Genomic DNA, 16,489 nt, shown 5'->3' with positions numbered 1-16,489 from the left:
GTGCCATCCCTCGGATTAAATATTATTCTGAGCTCCTGACTGCTTGGTCATTAGGGATCCCACTGCTCTTTTTGAACAAGTAGGGGTATTAACCCTTGTGTCCTGGATAAATTCCACTGTGGGCTCGCACAGTCTGACTGGCCTAAAATGTTAATTCAAATGGTGAATCAATTATTTGCTTCTGGATTTTATGTGTTGTATTGTGGGGCAGCAGGTATATAATGACAGCTACTGTATGTGTGACCCAGGTGGGGACTGCACTTATGTGGTTAATTAAGTGGGTCCTCTGCTTTGTAAAGCTCTGTAAATACAAATCACAATATAAAATATAAGGAATTATTACCTGATAATCTTGCATGTTCACTTTTATATCTTCCTGGCTTTTAGGAGCAGTCGTCTTCCCTTGGTCCTTGGACTTCAGAGCCATATTACTTCTTCAGACTCTGGCCTCCTTTTAGGGGTACATTTACTACATGTACCCAAAGGGAACAAATACCTGTCCAGAGCTGGGGCCTGATGTATACAGTAGCTGACTGAATGTACTGCCAAAAAAAGCTAATAAAAATGTACACAGAGGAAGCTCAGGTGTAATGAATTATTCAGTGATAGGTCTTCACCGGGGAATCAGGAGCACATGGCTCTGTGGTTTCCAAAACCAGGAGAAATATATTTAGACAGATTTGATGGAAAACAATAAGGGAGGTGAAGACGGAGCAGCAGGTGCAGGGTTATTTATTATGTCTGTACACCACTGGATCATTGGCTCTGGACCAGTGAAAAATGCATTTATATCTTGCTTGAGAGGGATAAAGCCCTGTCAGCTCCAGTGTTGAGAGTCATTACTTATTGGGATAGAATGATCAGTCTTTAATTTTTCCTCTTTTTTAATATGCTGCTGTGTTTTGTGCTCATTAAGGTGTGTGACAGAACGACAGGGGAAGGTGGGGGTTTTAGTGCTTTCAAGGTCGTGTGAAGTACAGACGTATCTAGTGCTTAAGACCACTTTCACTGTGGTGGGAATGTACCTCTGACAGGCAATGACATACTTCCCTGATGTTCCTCGTCTGTTTCCTGCCGGATTGGACAGTGACAAATTGATGTTTATTTGTTGTGATATCCTTGAGATTAAGAAGTGCTGTGTGAAATTTGCCACCTTGTGTCACTCAGGCTCGTGGTTACAAAAAGGGCATCCAGCAGAGGAAATTACATTCGCTGAGTTTGATGTGAAAATCCACAACTGATGTGTGGCTGAGATTAGCTAATTATAACAGTTTTTAACCTTAACCCAGTACTCGCTGAATTGACATCATACAATACAGTATGTCTAAACAAGCTAAATTCTTTGATCCAGGGACATTCAAATCTATCCATGAATTTGTTCTGGTTTTAAGTTTATTTTGCTGGAAAAGACCCACACAACATACAGTATGGTGATGCAAATACAGGGGAAAAGTAGGGATGGACAATAGTGGAATTGCATTACCTAGATCAGGAGGCCCTTCTTTAGACACACCATTGTGGGAGTATGTAACAAGCAACCCTGCCATGTTGTTGAAGCCGATATTATGGCTCCTGTTCAGAAATAGCTCGAAGAGATCCTTGGATAAGTTCACTGCTGACAACTACAGTAAATGCACTAGATGGGCCAAATGGCCTCCTCTAGTTTGTAACACTTGGTTCTTGTCTTCTTAATTGTGTAGAAAATGCTCCTATGTTCTTGAAAAATGTTGGTTTCCTGCACAGAAAACATGACAAATACAGCAATTAATTTATCTTATAATTTGTTCATTGAAGAGAAATATGTATTTAAATAGTGAATAATGGATGAATAATGAAGGTATCCAGCCCTGTTGTTGCACCAGATGCTGTCCTCACAAACCTCCCAGGCTTTCTTGGCAAAGAATGAGATCATTAACATTTTCAAGTCAAATGTGGATTTCCTTCTGAAAATGGGCAAGCATTTCCTGCAATTTGGTTGTCATTTTCTTGTGTAACTGAGATTCACCTTATCCTTCTCCGTGGCTCTTGTTTTGGAAGGTAACAAAAACTGTTTCTTTCCAACTCATCTGCTGGATGTGCCTGTGTATGTGTCACTTGTGTCAGCTTGCATTAAAAAATTACCTATGTAAACACCCCCAAAGAGAACATTTCCCATGAAATTGAGGGCTTAGGTGATTCATTAATGTGCCTTCGACATCACAAGACGGTCTTTCCTCAACAATAAATGTCCATAAACAACAATTAAGTCAAATGCACACAGTAACAGATGGTAATATAAGACAAACAAGAAAATAAAGTTTACCCAGTGTAATCATTTCTGGCTTTAATGAATAGGGCTATCTGGAGCTAAAGAGTAAGAGTGTGGGAAGGATTCCCAGCCTTATTCATTAAGCATGGTTACTACGTACTGGTATGTTGTCTAGACTGTAATGGCAAATTGAGCAGGACATATTTTTTGCATATATTAAGCTCAGATAGGATCTCAGCATCTGCTTTTACAGTGATTCAATCATGTGAAGTGAATCAATTATGTGAAGTATGCACCTTTTAGCAGTGCAAGTACATCTTCTGTTTTTTTTTATTATTATATTTTCGTCTAGGCTCTGGAAAAATGCTGTGCTTTTGATATTGGTTTCAGGAGAAACAGATGGGAACTCCCCTTCAGTGTGTATTACTGTGGCCAGTGTCCTGCATCTGTCAGGTCTCCTGCAGCCTACTTCACATTAAACTCAATACTGTAGGCCTAGATCATATCACAGCGATTATAGTATCAGTGTGACAGCAATTATGTCTATGGCATTGCATCACAATGGAATTTTTAGAAGAAGGTTCTGGATAAAGACTCCAAACTCCAATTCCTGCTTGATATTCCCAATATAAACATGGGCCTCTAATCCAGTCTATCCCAACATTTGCATAAGAAATTCCCATCCTTCTTTCCATTCACTACAGGCAAATTGGCAGATCAAGGCCATGGAGGTCCAACTGCAAACCTCTATCACAATTATATTATTATTACTTAGTTTATTTAAGGTGGCACAGTCCAAAGACATACTGGAAGGTTAATTGGCTTCTGGGAAAATTGGCCTTGGTCTGGGTGTCCACCTGTTTGTGACTGTGTCTGTGTCTCTGTGTCCGCCCTTTGATGGACTGGCATCCCATCAGGGATGTACTGTACCCTGCCTTGTGCCTGTTGCTTTCGGAGAGGGCTCGTATTTAATAAAGTGGTTATAAATTGGATTGATGGATGGATGGATTGGTGGGTTTATTTCTTACATAATATCAATATTATCCATTTCAGTGCTTACTGTTTCAAAGGATCTGTTATTTTGTGCAGTAATGTGATATGTTGAGGGGCTGTCTTCTGAATTGCTGTGTGTAGGGCACATTTTGACTAATCCTCATAATTGGACAGGCTGAGTAACCTCAAACATCTTTGCCATTCTAGCAATAAATACTCTTCTGCTTTGGGTGTGCTACTGTGGACGAACCATCACTGGACCAGACAGGTCTACTTTTCAAAGTAGAAATTCAGTTCCTCTGCTAGTGAAATGCAATGAGTTGTCCATTCAAAGCATTCATTACAAGTCGCAGTTGCTAAAACAAATGAGCAAAAACCCATCAGAAAGAAAATAGTGTTAGATCTTTCTATCGTTTAGTTAACAAAAAAGATTAACAGACCCGTTTTGAAATAGAGAGGATCTGGGGTGAAGACCTCAGGCAGAAGCGGAAGTATTCCAGACCTGCTGTACACTGCACAGGCATTAGAGCTCGTCAGGGTCAATTTGCACAGACAGCAGTGGACAATAAGCGATGGAACAGGCATTGAGCATGGTTAGAAAGATGCCGACAGAGAACAGGAAATCAATGCTTCAGCACGCCATCCTAGGTTTCCTACGGTGCAAAATAACCTTGGATTTCAACCTTGAGTCCACTCTTGAGTTACTGAAACTTGCTAAATGTGCAGCCCACTATTATAATTAATCACTCTGTATGTTTAAGCCACTGTTTATATAAGTGTATAAAGCATTATTATAAAAAATGTAGATGTATGTGATTTCCCTTGTATTGCTTTAAACTATGTTGATTAAAGTATATACTGCTAGGTTTTGTTATATAGGAAAGGGTTGGGTGCTAGAGATTGTAGACAGTGAAAATACAGCTGGGTACCAATTTTAGGAGGTACATGTATGTACAATTCTCCAGATAAAGCTGTGTGTTGCTGTTGATATAATTATACGTTCTAAGGGTAATTTATCTTTGTTTACAGAAACGTACGTCTGAGAGGGACAAATTAATGATCTGAAACAGAATCTGTGTTCAAATATATTATTTATATTTTTTTTGTATTTAACAGTTTAATTAACAGCAAAGAGGTAACTACAGTATATTTGAGTTTGGAACAGGAGTATTCTGAAGAAATTAGCAGCAGTGCAGTTTTTGGTCTAAGGTGTTTCTTAGCTTTTTGTTGACTGTGAGTATTTGAACAAAAGCACAGAAAAGAAACCTTTTGAACAGCCTTTTCATTCATGATCTGAAATAAGAGATGAAGATAAGACACCTACAGTAGATATGCTGCTTTTTAAATCAGTAAAAACAGGCCCCATGCGTATGTTTAAATGCTGTGTGATATTATAAAATATGAGTTGACATGAAATGATAAGATTTTCATATTCTCTGCTTTTGCCTTTTGCATGTCATTAACATTTTGTCTTGTGGTTAGCTAGAAGACCACACTGCTATATAGCATCTGCATAAAACATGAAAAGTTTGCAATATTCCCTGGAGCTGCATTTCAAATGAGGACAAACTTAAGTTTGGTTTTATTATATCTGGTCTGACATCTTTCATACCTCAAAAATAATGTGAGATGCTTAATAAATTATGCCGAATACCAATAAATGCAATTAGTGCAACTGTTATATTAAATGAAAACCTTTGTCGATACTCAGTCAATAGATTCTTGGTAGAAAAAGTGTGTTTTTGCAAAGAAGCGAAAGGTACTTTAATTATCCCCCTTTAAAACTAGTGTCTGCTTCTTCAACCCCTGACTCTGTCTTTAATTTAGGTTTTCTAGCAAAGAAAAAAAATACTATAAAATAAAAAGGTTTTCCATACAGTTTAAGACTGCTATTAAGAATAGTTTAGATTTTAGAATTATTTAAACAAGTATTCAACGTAATGAATTTCATTTGCACTTCTCCTATGTAGATTAGGCTTCACAATATATAGTTTGATCAATTTCTTTGGTTTGACTATGACATCTGTTAGTATCTGTTGTGGCATTGTGATTATAAAAAGGAATTGGTCTGCAAAATAAGACTGGCAGGATTTCCACTAGTGGTAAAAAGTCCAGTAGCTTTAATCCAAGCAGATCCTCAAGAAGCTCTAATCAGCCTTATGCTCTTTCTTGCAAGTAGCCAAATCATGAATGCCAAATGGCAGTGATGACCAGGGAGACAGAAAGGATTGTGATTCATGATTGCAGGGAAAAGCAGAGAAATCTGGCTTGTATTATTGTCTGTATGCAGGATTTTAGTTCAGTCGATGCTGTGAATAAGCACTGATAAAACATAATCTCAAAAGATGAGCCAGAACTACACCATAAAAATGTGAATTTAAGGCATTGACGCTTATTCCATCCATTTCATTGGTAGACCTTGTCGTCAGCAGATCTTTCCACTGCTGATATACTGTACTCCTTTGACATGTTTCAGAATGTGAATAAGACAAATGACATATAACTTATTAGTACTAACACAGAATTCATAAACAAGCACAATGGATAGGGAGCAATTAAACTAGCCAGCATATCTTTAGAAGTGGAGAGAAAAACTGAAAAAAAACCCAAATGAAATTGTGCAAATGTGCAAATACAGTACCACACAGAAGATACCTCAGTCTGGAGTCAGGTTCGGGACCTGAGAGGTGGGAGGCACTAGCTCATACTACGACAACACCAAGCCATCCACAGTCTAGGTATAAAATGATTGAATGCACAAGTGAATCCATTTGTCATGTACAGTATATGCTCACAAACTTGATAAATCATAGAAATATTGTCCTACATTTTGCCCTTCAACCAGGAATTTAAGCATGGGTGTCTTCTTACGTGCCTGTGGCTGTTTACCTCCAAAAAAGATTGTTAAAGATCTTTTATTAAGAAAAAAAACAGCATCGGAAGGTACAGTATTCAGCAAGCAAATATTTACATAGGTTTTAAGCAAGGGAAGCTGCATGAGAAAGGGCTGTAGTGCCTTCAGACAGATACTTAATGTCAAACCTGTCAATTTGCTCTCTTTCCAGGTGCTTACCACAGTCTGACAGTTCCGATTTGCTGTTGCAAACACCACCTGTGGTCTGTCAGGCAGATCACATCCTGGGAGTGTAGTGGACTCTGTGAAGTGGAGATGAGCAGAACATGGAGGAAAGAGAGACAGATAGGAAATTAAACCACCTGGGCATTTAAACAAGCACAGGAAAGTCCATGCTGCTGCTCATTTTTGCCATGTTATTATGTACACAAGGAGTGGTGATGATGATGAACGTGATGATGATAATTATTCATTCTGTTATTAATGGCAGGTGCAATAAATTTGTTTTCTTTTTTTGGCCAAAAAAAAAGATTAAGGCTAGGTTAGCCAGATATTTTGTCTTTTACCAATATCTCTCTATGAAATTAACTTTCCCGTTCGATGGTTTATTTAGGTTATAGTGTGAAGGTAACCCTTACTGGTGGTTTAAGAGAAGGAGTGAGTGAAATAAAGGTACTGTATAAGTCTAGCTCCTCCAGACTAATTTGCTCTGTTACAGAGTAGTAGCTGATGGTCCAGCTTGTTTCCCAGACAATCTTGGCACTGCTCACAAACTGGTCATATGTTTGTCCTGCAATTAAAATTATGACTATTATGAGGTAAAATGAAGCATATTATTTGTAATGATTGTAGTCCTCTAAGAATGTTCACTTAAAGCCAGAATGAAAGATTGAAATAACAACATTCTGACTGGATTAAAGGTTGGATATTATGAATCTAGTAGAGGGCAATTTTTTTCTGCCATAATTTTCTTTTAATCTTTGGAAAACTCAAGATCATACTTTGACACAAGTAAGTGGGTCAAAGTGGTTTGATTTGGGTAATACAGTAGGTTTCATTTAATGAATATCCAAGGAAAGAGGGAATCATTCTTTACATTCTAGTTTTTGTCTAATCTTTGCGTATCAACGATATAATTAGGCTATTTTTTTTCCATCAGTTCATGGAGTATGTCTCTGCAGGCTCTGTTCCACTTCAGTGCTGTTGAAAGACTTGAAAAGTAAAAGAAACACCTATATGTCAAGCATGTCAGTGGGGATGTTGTACCTGTAAATCTTGCTAACACTAGGTTGTCAAATGTTCTCCTTTATTTACATACAGCCCTAAGACATTTGCCCTGGGTGGGTGCTGTATAGAGCTGACTAACAAATTGGGGATTGGCAGAAAATTGTTTTTCAATTTTCAGGTATACTGTACATTCTGGCTACTTAAAAAACAACAAACAACCCTAGATTACATTTCAGTGTCCTTCCTGTGAAAATTCAATGTGAGAATACCTGAGCTTATGACAATACATGCAAAATACAGTATACAAGTTACAGTAGCATAGAACCATCTCTAGTTTTTACTTGAATGCTCCTTTCAAAAAATAATTCTGTAGATGGAATGAGAAAGTGTTTTTTAAGGCATTTCTTTGATATCAATAATCTATTATAAATAAGGAGGCATGTAGTCATTCATTCTAAGTGTATTCATCTAATTTTACCCTGACAATTCAAGTGCATAATTCCAGTGGGCACTTTCTTTCTATTTTATTGTGAAGAGCCCTTTCTAAAGAAAGTAGCATGCTTCTTGTGTATGAATTGAATAAACATGTTATCCTATGAGGCTTATCCATATGTTTTAGTAATTGCCGTGGAAAAGAACGATTTGAGGAGTTTATCTTAAGTGCAAGATCATTATGTGAAAGTGCTATTATTTTGCTTTAAAAATGTATATGAAATTATGTCTTCTGTTGAGACAGATGTTCTACAGTACCTTCATTTTCGATGGCGCCTGATGCTTATGGAACCCTTATAAATACACATAGTAAAAATGATTGGTTGTGAAAAACTTAAAAATTAAAAAAAATAACTAAATAATAGTCTCTTTACAGGTAAATGCATACTGTACAGTATGTCCTGTTACAGGCTCATATATTTGTGTGTTCTGACAATTCTATGAGCTAAATCCACCCTGATTTTTTTTACATTGCAACAAAACTTAATTTGTAAAAGTATGTTTTCTTTAGTGATTGAAGCCTTTTTCTTTAAAGGCAATTAAAGTTAAAAGACCCCACAGAATGGCAACAATGCTAGTAATATTGCCATTATTATTCCCTTACCAGGAATAAGAGGTTCTGTTCTGTTCATTGCACGAATTAATCATTGTTACCAGGCTTGTGCTTTTGAGTTATAAACAATGGTATTTTGAAATTGGGTCTTTGTAGGACAAATGAAGTGAAGCCTGTTGGATTACTTTTCTTTACTCAGGAATCAATGTGATCTTCTGCTTGGAAATTAATTATCATGGCATGGCATACGATCTTTGGATAAGTACCACATTAGTCTGCAGAGAGTCAAATAAAGGTCAGACTCATTTCTATGTGGATACACAGGTTTCTTAATGTCATTGTAGAACATGAACCCGCAAACTAGTGACTCAATAAAAACAGGTGACTAATTTTTGTTACTTTGATGTAGTGCAGCTGGTCTTAACAATGTATAGTTCGTGATTATCAAGGTAGTATAATCTTGCTCTTTGTAAGGCCTTTACATGTAATAATACCCACTAATAGGAACAATTACTTTACTGCCTTACAAGTTCAAGCTTGTAAATTTACACCCCCTTCTGTGTCTATTTACCTGCCTGTCTTTTCAGTCCAGCAACACATCTATTTATGAACATGCTGGTGTTAGTTTGAAATAAACGTGAAAAGGAATTTCATTATCTGTATCTTTTTTAAGTGTTTCATATGACTATATATAGTACCCATCCCTCTAATCTATGAAGATCAGCAAAAAGATTTGTTTTTTAAATTAGGTCTCGGATTTTCTTGTTTCTTGATACATATGTAACTATGCATTAAGACTGGATTTAGCAAATATAATCTAGAATTTAACTATTCATAATATAATTATGCAGCTAGCAAATGCTCATTTATTTTCAATTTAATATTTCGATACTGTATAAGGATAACATTTGAGATGCTACTTTTAATTTGGAAAGAAGTAATTATCATTTTAACATTCCTTATGTGCACAGAAACTAAAAATCATTGTGATTCTTGTGATTATACATTTTTTTCATGTATTTAAAACATTTCAGTGAAAGTTGCACTTCTTATAATATACTTTTGCCTGTGTGAATTTCTCAGACTCCCATGTGAATAAAATACAAGGTCCAATTGCCATACAAGACTAAGAATGTAATCTCTTTTGAGTTGAACGGTCACTTGAAATCAATCAATAGTTCTTGTCTTCACTATGTCTCCACTAGACTTTACCAGCAGTCAGAGTTCTGGAGCTCAGTCTGAATTAAACTGAGAATATAACAGTCTTTCAGGCATCTGTATGCTTGTCAGTCATGCCCAATAGTTTTGCCTCTGGTAAATTGAGACTAACTCACACTATTACATTTTGTTCCTTTGAAATGTACATAGAGAATACATAACAGAGCTTGTGTGAGTATGTTAGTGCCACATAAACAGAACATTAAAGGCATATTGTAAAAGGATTTTTAAATGTGATATCAATATCACACTGTATTTTTACACAGCCTGTATGATTAGCTAACGTTAATAAAAATAGTGCTTTAGACTGATTCTAAGGGTGATTTAAAATGTTAAGCTTAACATTAAAAATCACTCGGAATGACTGTAATTGTCCTTCATTATTATCAGATCCATTATAATTATCCAGTAGTTGATGTGTTAATTACTTAATTATTTTTAAGATCACTTACTGGATGTTGTGGGAGTAGAGCACAAGCTATCCTGCCATGTTGAAGAAATGGTTGAATGTGATCCTTGGATAAATTCACTACTAACTACAAAGCTAGATGGGCCAAATGGCTGGATCCTCTCATTCGTAACCTTTTTTATGTACTTACTTGACGGTAGATTGTCATGTGCCTCACAGCTCTTCGAACGAACACATTCTGTGTATATTTCGCTTCTTCTCACTGTGTCTACTGTATGTGTGCTTTTTCAGGAAACTTTGGTTCTTCCCACTTTCTAAAGACATGCTGGTTAATTGGGGTCTCTAAATTGCGTGTGTGTGGTGTGGCAGGGTTCCCCGTGAGAGAGATTTGCCTAGAGGGTGTGGGAGAATGGGACAAGATACACAGCCATGTTGTTGAAGCTGATACCTGGGCTTCTTTCAAGAAGCAGCTGGATGAGATTCTTTCTTCAATTAGCTAGTAACTACCACACAAGCTACAGTGAATGGGCTTAATGGGCTCCTCTAATTTGCAACCTTTCCTGTGTTTTTATGTTATAGCAATGAGTATGGGATCACCACTGTCTCCTCCTGAGCACACAGTCTCTAGGAATGCATCTGTCAATAATTCTCAATTTAGAGTGTGCTGTGTACAGTATATGATATATGCAGTATAATACAACAGGACACTAATTGTCCTGATGCATTGACTGGAACAGGAATACTGTCCCATGGACTTCATTTGTATAAATTGATGTGCCGCAGAGTTTAAAGAGGGATCCTGGGGATAAGGGTTTATGTAGGAGCCTGCGGAGTGGTCAGCTAAATTTCATTGCAAAACTATTCAGTTGAAGAAAGTTGTGAATCAAGCCAGATTTTAGATTGACATCGGCGTTGAAGTGAAGTTTTCGTGTGCGCATGCCCTTGAGCTACAGTATGTTTTCTACCAAAGAAAGAGATCATTCATAGCGTAATTAATGTGTGTAATGGGTAAAGGACTGGCATACCATTCGGGGTGTAATCCCATCTTGTGCCCTAAGGCTCTGAGATAGACTACAGGGTTACCACAACCCAGAAGAAGTGGCTTTCTGTTCAGGAATGCCTGGATCGATTGCACTGAAGTAAGCTAAAAGTGTGTCGTATAATTTCTGCTTCAGCAAAACATTTTTGAAGGTTCAGTCTGCATATCGAAATCACTGTTGAGAAATCACTGTTTGTGCTTTTATAGGACCTGGGAGGTGGCAGCCCTCCACAGAGGAACTGGAAAGGAATTGCTATCGCACTGCTGGTCATTCTCGTGGTCTGCTCCCTCATTACCATGTCGGTCATACTGCTCACCCCAGGTAAGAAGGATGTTATCACAAAGCATAGCGTCACATCACTAGTGTTGTTATTTTTATAAAATGTACTGTGTATACAGTATAAGACTCAATGATTGGAGAACAACGTAATGAGCTATGGATTAGCCGATGTGTGAAAAACAACTCTGAAATAACCATTTCACCATTACTGTTCTGTGTTGATTACTGCAATCATATTGGGTTTCTAATCAGTTCAACAGCACATTGTTTCATCTCTGTGTGTGCTTGGGGAGGGGTTGCCTAAATATGGGAATAAACCTAAAACACTGAGAACTGTTGCCATCATATTACAATACTACTCTGAAACATCAGTTACAGCTTTGTCAACATGCATTTTTGATTTTCAAAAATAGAAGCATTTAGCATGAGTTAATGTATAAGGTAATTCAAAATAATATACAGTAACTTCCCATTGGACTTACTTGCTTATCTGTCTTATGAGAAACACCTTTCAGGGTTATGGTGTGTTTTAAGAGCGAGCAGGTCATGAATTATTAAGAATAAGCTCTGGAAGTTTCACTGGAAAGCAACAACATTTAAAGAGACTTCTATTTTCTCATTACATATACCAGTATGATTCTTGTAACACACACAGTATATATTTCTGTTTTACTGGTGAAATCTTGCAAATTTGTACACTTATTAATTAATCGGAACTGGAAGTCATTTAGACAGTCCTGTCACCCAAGCACTGTGATACAACAGAAACTTTCAGACCAGCATAGCGCTGGAGCACTCCTATTGAGATATCTATGACAAAAGTAAAAAATCTGGAGAAAGAAAACAAAGCACATAACTTCAAAGCAAGAACTTTAGATTTGTGCTGTTGATGCTTAGTACAGTAAGTCAGGCCCATACCCCAGGTTAGAGGCTCAAAGGCCAGAGATTATCCTACAGTAGTTCATTGCTGGGCTACCCCTTGCATTGCTAGGTCGGTGTACTGCAGCCACTGAGATAAAGTACTGTGCTCAAATGTACAACAGCAGTGTCTGCAACCCAAACCTTCATCACTTTGTGTTGCCCTCATTTCATTTTCAAAGGTGGCTAGCCGCCCCATCACTGTTACTGCATGAAAATGATGTTGCACTGCATCTATCCCTTACGCAATCATAGCTGATAGGAGTTCAAAGTAGTGAGTCGATATCCTGTAAGAAATTTAAAAGATAAAGCTGGACCATGGTGTCCATTCATCTTGGGTGTAAAATTGGCTTCGAATTTCAATCCTTGAATTTAACAGTAATTTCTTTGAAGCATCTATTAAAACTGACTTCCTCGAGGCAAAGAAAGGAATACATTTTAAGCCTATCAAAGAAATAAGTATTATTATTACTTTGCAGATGACACCTCGAGTGGGAGTGAGACTAAACTTTCTGTGGAAGATCTTTTTAAACCCGATTTTGCTGTACATGACCCTGAAGCAAAATGGATAAGCGGTAGGTGTCTGGTAACCCTCCACTATACTGGTTCTGCTTCTTCATCTGCCTTCGATGGTTCCTTGACAAAACTGTTTTCTGCTTTCTCATGTAAAACGTGATGCTTTTATAAATTACAAAAATAACTTGTCAATTTTTTTTCAAACCACTCATTTCTGTGTTCTCCCTTTTCTCATGAAAGGGAATTGTAATTAGTTTTCCATCATGTTGATCTCAGTGTGTTGTCAGAGCCTGATGTTTCAAAGATCTGCTTTTTTTTCTCAGTCTAGTATTAAATCAGACATGGAGTGTGTTTTTTATGTGATTAAACTTATAGCTGTAGTATCCCATTATGGGCTATAATAACCCCATTCTGTTTTTTTCCATTATTATTGTTGTTATTATTATTATAGTAGTTCAGGTGGGTAGCTTTGTCAGCATGCATAGGCTGCAAAGGAACAAGTAATAGGTTTGTTCCATGTTGAAAAGAGAAGAAAGAAAATACACACCTGAAGAAGGCTCCACAGCTGAAATGTTGTGTTTTCTTTCTTCTCTTTTCAGCATGGAATAAACCTACAGTATTACTTGTTCCTTATTATTATTATACTACTGCTGCTACTACAGTACTGCTACACATTCCTAGTGTCCTGTCCTGCATCTGGAAGAGTAAGTTGGTAAAAAACTTGGCAGTATTTCTCTTTAGACCTTGGAGAAATGCGCCTTCTGCTTCACCTGTAAAGTAAAATGAGCAAAGACTGTAGAGTGGATTTTCTGTAGAATAGAAGATAGAAGTACTGTATGTGTAAGCGGGCTGTTCAGAGCTATAAAGTTTAAAGGGAAGGGGTTCCCAAAACCTGAAGGCTGGTGCTATAATTCCTTTTCCATTTGGTAAATTGCTGTTTTACTTTGAAAGATGCATTTAAAACAGTGCAGTAAAATGTTGGGGAACAAAATTCTTGCTGCAGTGTTTTTATAGTCAGTACTGGCCTAAAAATGTTATTATTGGGGAGAATTTTTTGGCCATCATTCTTTGTCATTGTGGCTCTTTTTGGTAGTTCATTCTATGTGAAAACAACCTAATTCTGCATACAGTATGAGATGTGGTGATTTTTTTGCCTAAGCAGCTAAAGCTTTAAAAAATTAAAACTCATTATAAAAGCTAAAAAGGTGAAAATATTCATATCCCATCAATATATCATTTTCTAAAAAATATGTAAAGATTTTCTTTGTAAATTACTCTATCCAACAGTAAACGTTTGCCTCTACACAAGTTCCGTATTAGGTATCAGTCATGATAGCACCTTGGAATAAAATGTTATTTTAAATTACTCTGGCTTGTCTGTCTATTTTCAATTAGAATGTTAAGCTGTTGCCATTGTGTTGTCTCTGTCCCAGTTCTCCTGCTCAACCTTCAGCAGGAGGTACGGTGTATTCAGCGGTGTGTTTGCCAAACGCTTTTCATTGCATAGAGCATAGACAATAAGGCAGCCCAAATGCTTTTGTGCATTTATTTGTATGTGGTTTGTGTGTCTGTTTAATTATTTAGGTTGAGAAGCAATTCTTTTGCTATAATGCTGAATGTACTGTAAACCTGGAAAGATAATAGCTTTCACGGCCGTCAACCTAAACACACAGTCATTTTCAGTCATTAAAATACATTTTCTGTCTTTTGCAAATTGTTATTGCAAGGTGCATACAAAGGACTGGAGAGAAAACAGAGATATTCAGTTGTCTGGTATATTTAGGAATTGCACAGTCAAACAATGTTGATTTATTCTTAGCAACTTCCTTCATGAAGACGCTTCTTAAATGAGCAAGCAGTATAAGAATGTTATTGTCTTAGCAGTACAACGCAGCCCTATTGATTTTTCCCTATTGAGGGTAAAAGTTTTAAAGCCAAACCCTTAAATATAGTGGTTGTAAATTTACCATTCTGTGGAGGCAAATGGATGTAAAATGGATCCGTTTAACACTTTCTCAGGATAGGAATGATAGCTAATTGCATTACAGTAATAAACTCCATTGCCTACTTGATTACAGTGACTTTCTGCTTCACTTACTAGATGTGATTTAAAGGAAGTGTTTTTGACTGCATTCCTTTGTTTTACAATGCGGTCTGTCCTGGATCGTGAATCTAGTGAATCTTGGGCTCTTGCAGGCTGCTGATTAGACTTCAGCCTATAATGTACAGGACTGTGGCATTTTATACACATAGCATTATTACTCTTTATATCACTGATAATGGACAGATTCAATTTACTTTTCAGTTCTACAAAGCCACATTTCAAGATTTTTGGTAGCTACTGTAGATAGGTATATACAGTACGTGTTGTTGAACTCTTTTTCTCCTCAGATGTTTTAAATGCTTATGTGCCTTAACCAACACATGGAATGAGGAAGCAGGATAAACGAGTGTCATCATCGTTTAACCTGTATCCTTGCATCCAGCGAATGCAATCAACGCGTACCGTGGAGATGATTAATGCACATGCATGAGTCTTTCCTTGGCCAGGCTTCTGACGGCCTTCCAGGCATCTACCGTAGTCAGTGGGAACTACTTCGGCAAGATGAGAATTGGTTCCTGCCAATTTAGACATCTCAGGGCATGGGAATCCAGAAATCACTGTATTGCACCTGTGACTGTCAGAAGCGTCTGGGCACTGCTTGCCCATCCTGCTGCCTTTTCATATCGGTATTGCACAAGGCTGAATTTATAAAAATGAAACAAAAGGTTACTAATCTCAAAGAAACACTTCAGCTAGTGATTGAATGAAATGGTTGGTATTATGTGAGTGAGAATGTGTAACATTTCAGCTGGCAAGGGCATATTAGATCACACTGCAATATGAACCAAATTTAGATTTTCCTCTCATTCATCATGAAACAGTTATACTAAACAACACAAGATTATAGGGGGCACCAAGCTGCCCAGATTCTCAGACTCAATTACTAACAGTCCAACATATAGAACTTCTGCATTTATCCTGTATCAACATTATTACATTCTTTTTTTAACCAAGTGCATTTAATTGTAAATAGAAAAAAAATAGAACAAATCTAAATAAAATCTTGTGTATATAATGAACATATTGTGTTTATACTGATTCTGGGTATAGGGTCTTGAAAATGAAAACAATGCAAAGCCATACAGTGGGCTGTGTTTCAGTATCCCTCTAATCCAAAGCCTGGCACTGTTGCTTTATTAATAATGCAACATGCTATGCTTTTGAGCAGAGCAGTCTTAAATCTCATTTGACAATCTGTGGAACTCTACAGGGAAACTAGACATGTGCCAGTCACCTACAAAAGCAAGAAATCCGTTATGCTGTTTTTGAGATGTGCCTGCAAGTATCCTGGAGGTTTTATTCAAACTAAATGTAGATGTAAAGCTTTTTCGTGTTTGTGATTAATTCATTTTACTGTAATACGTGATGGTTTGCATAGGAGCTGAACTGAAAGCTGTTGATTTTTTTTCCACATTTTTTTTCACATTTTAATCTGAGTTGCAGTTACATAAAAATTATTTGCCTGGAAGTACCGATGGCATAATATGTCATTTTAGGATTCAGTGAGTGCTTATCTCCATTAGTGTTGTTCAATACAAAATACAACACTGACTCTTGACATTTATTCATAGCATTTTTATCTTGAATTATATACCTAGAAATACTGACACACTATTGATCAACACTGAAATCCATTAT

At 37.0% G+C, this 16,489-nt stretch overlaps 1 protein-coding gene across 2 annotated transcripts in view; it reads left to right on the top strand.

Moving 5' to 3' along the window:
- Window positions 1-16,489, top strand: part of dpp10 (dipeptidyl peptidase like 10) — a 219,599-nt gene that overhangs the window by 108,616 nt on the left and 94,494 nt on the right. For both annotated transcript variants that reach the window (XM_088930512.1, XM_088930513.1), the window contains exons 2-3: window positions 11,241-11,355; window positions 12,711-12,806. In XM_088930512.1, the coding sequence (XP_088786638.1) occupies window positions 11,241-11,355; window positions 12,711-12,806 (211 nt within the window). The remainder of the gene's footprint in view (window positions 1-11,240; window positions 11,356-12,710; window positions 12,807-16,489) is intronic.

The sequence above is a fragment of the Atractosteus spatula genome, chromosome 13, assembly GCF_055471065.1.
Source record: "Atractosteus spatula isolate fAtrSpa1 chromosome 13, fAtrSpa1.hap1, whole genome shotgun sequence".
In the NCBI taxonomy this organism is placed as follows: Eukaryota; Metazoa; Chordata; class Actinopteri; order Semionotiformes; family Lepisosteidae; genus Atractosteus; species Atractosteus spatula.
Note: the sequence above shows the minus strand (reverse complement) of the source record. Positions and strands in the feature narration are given on the sequence as shown.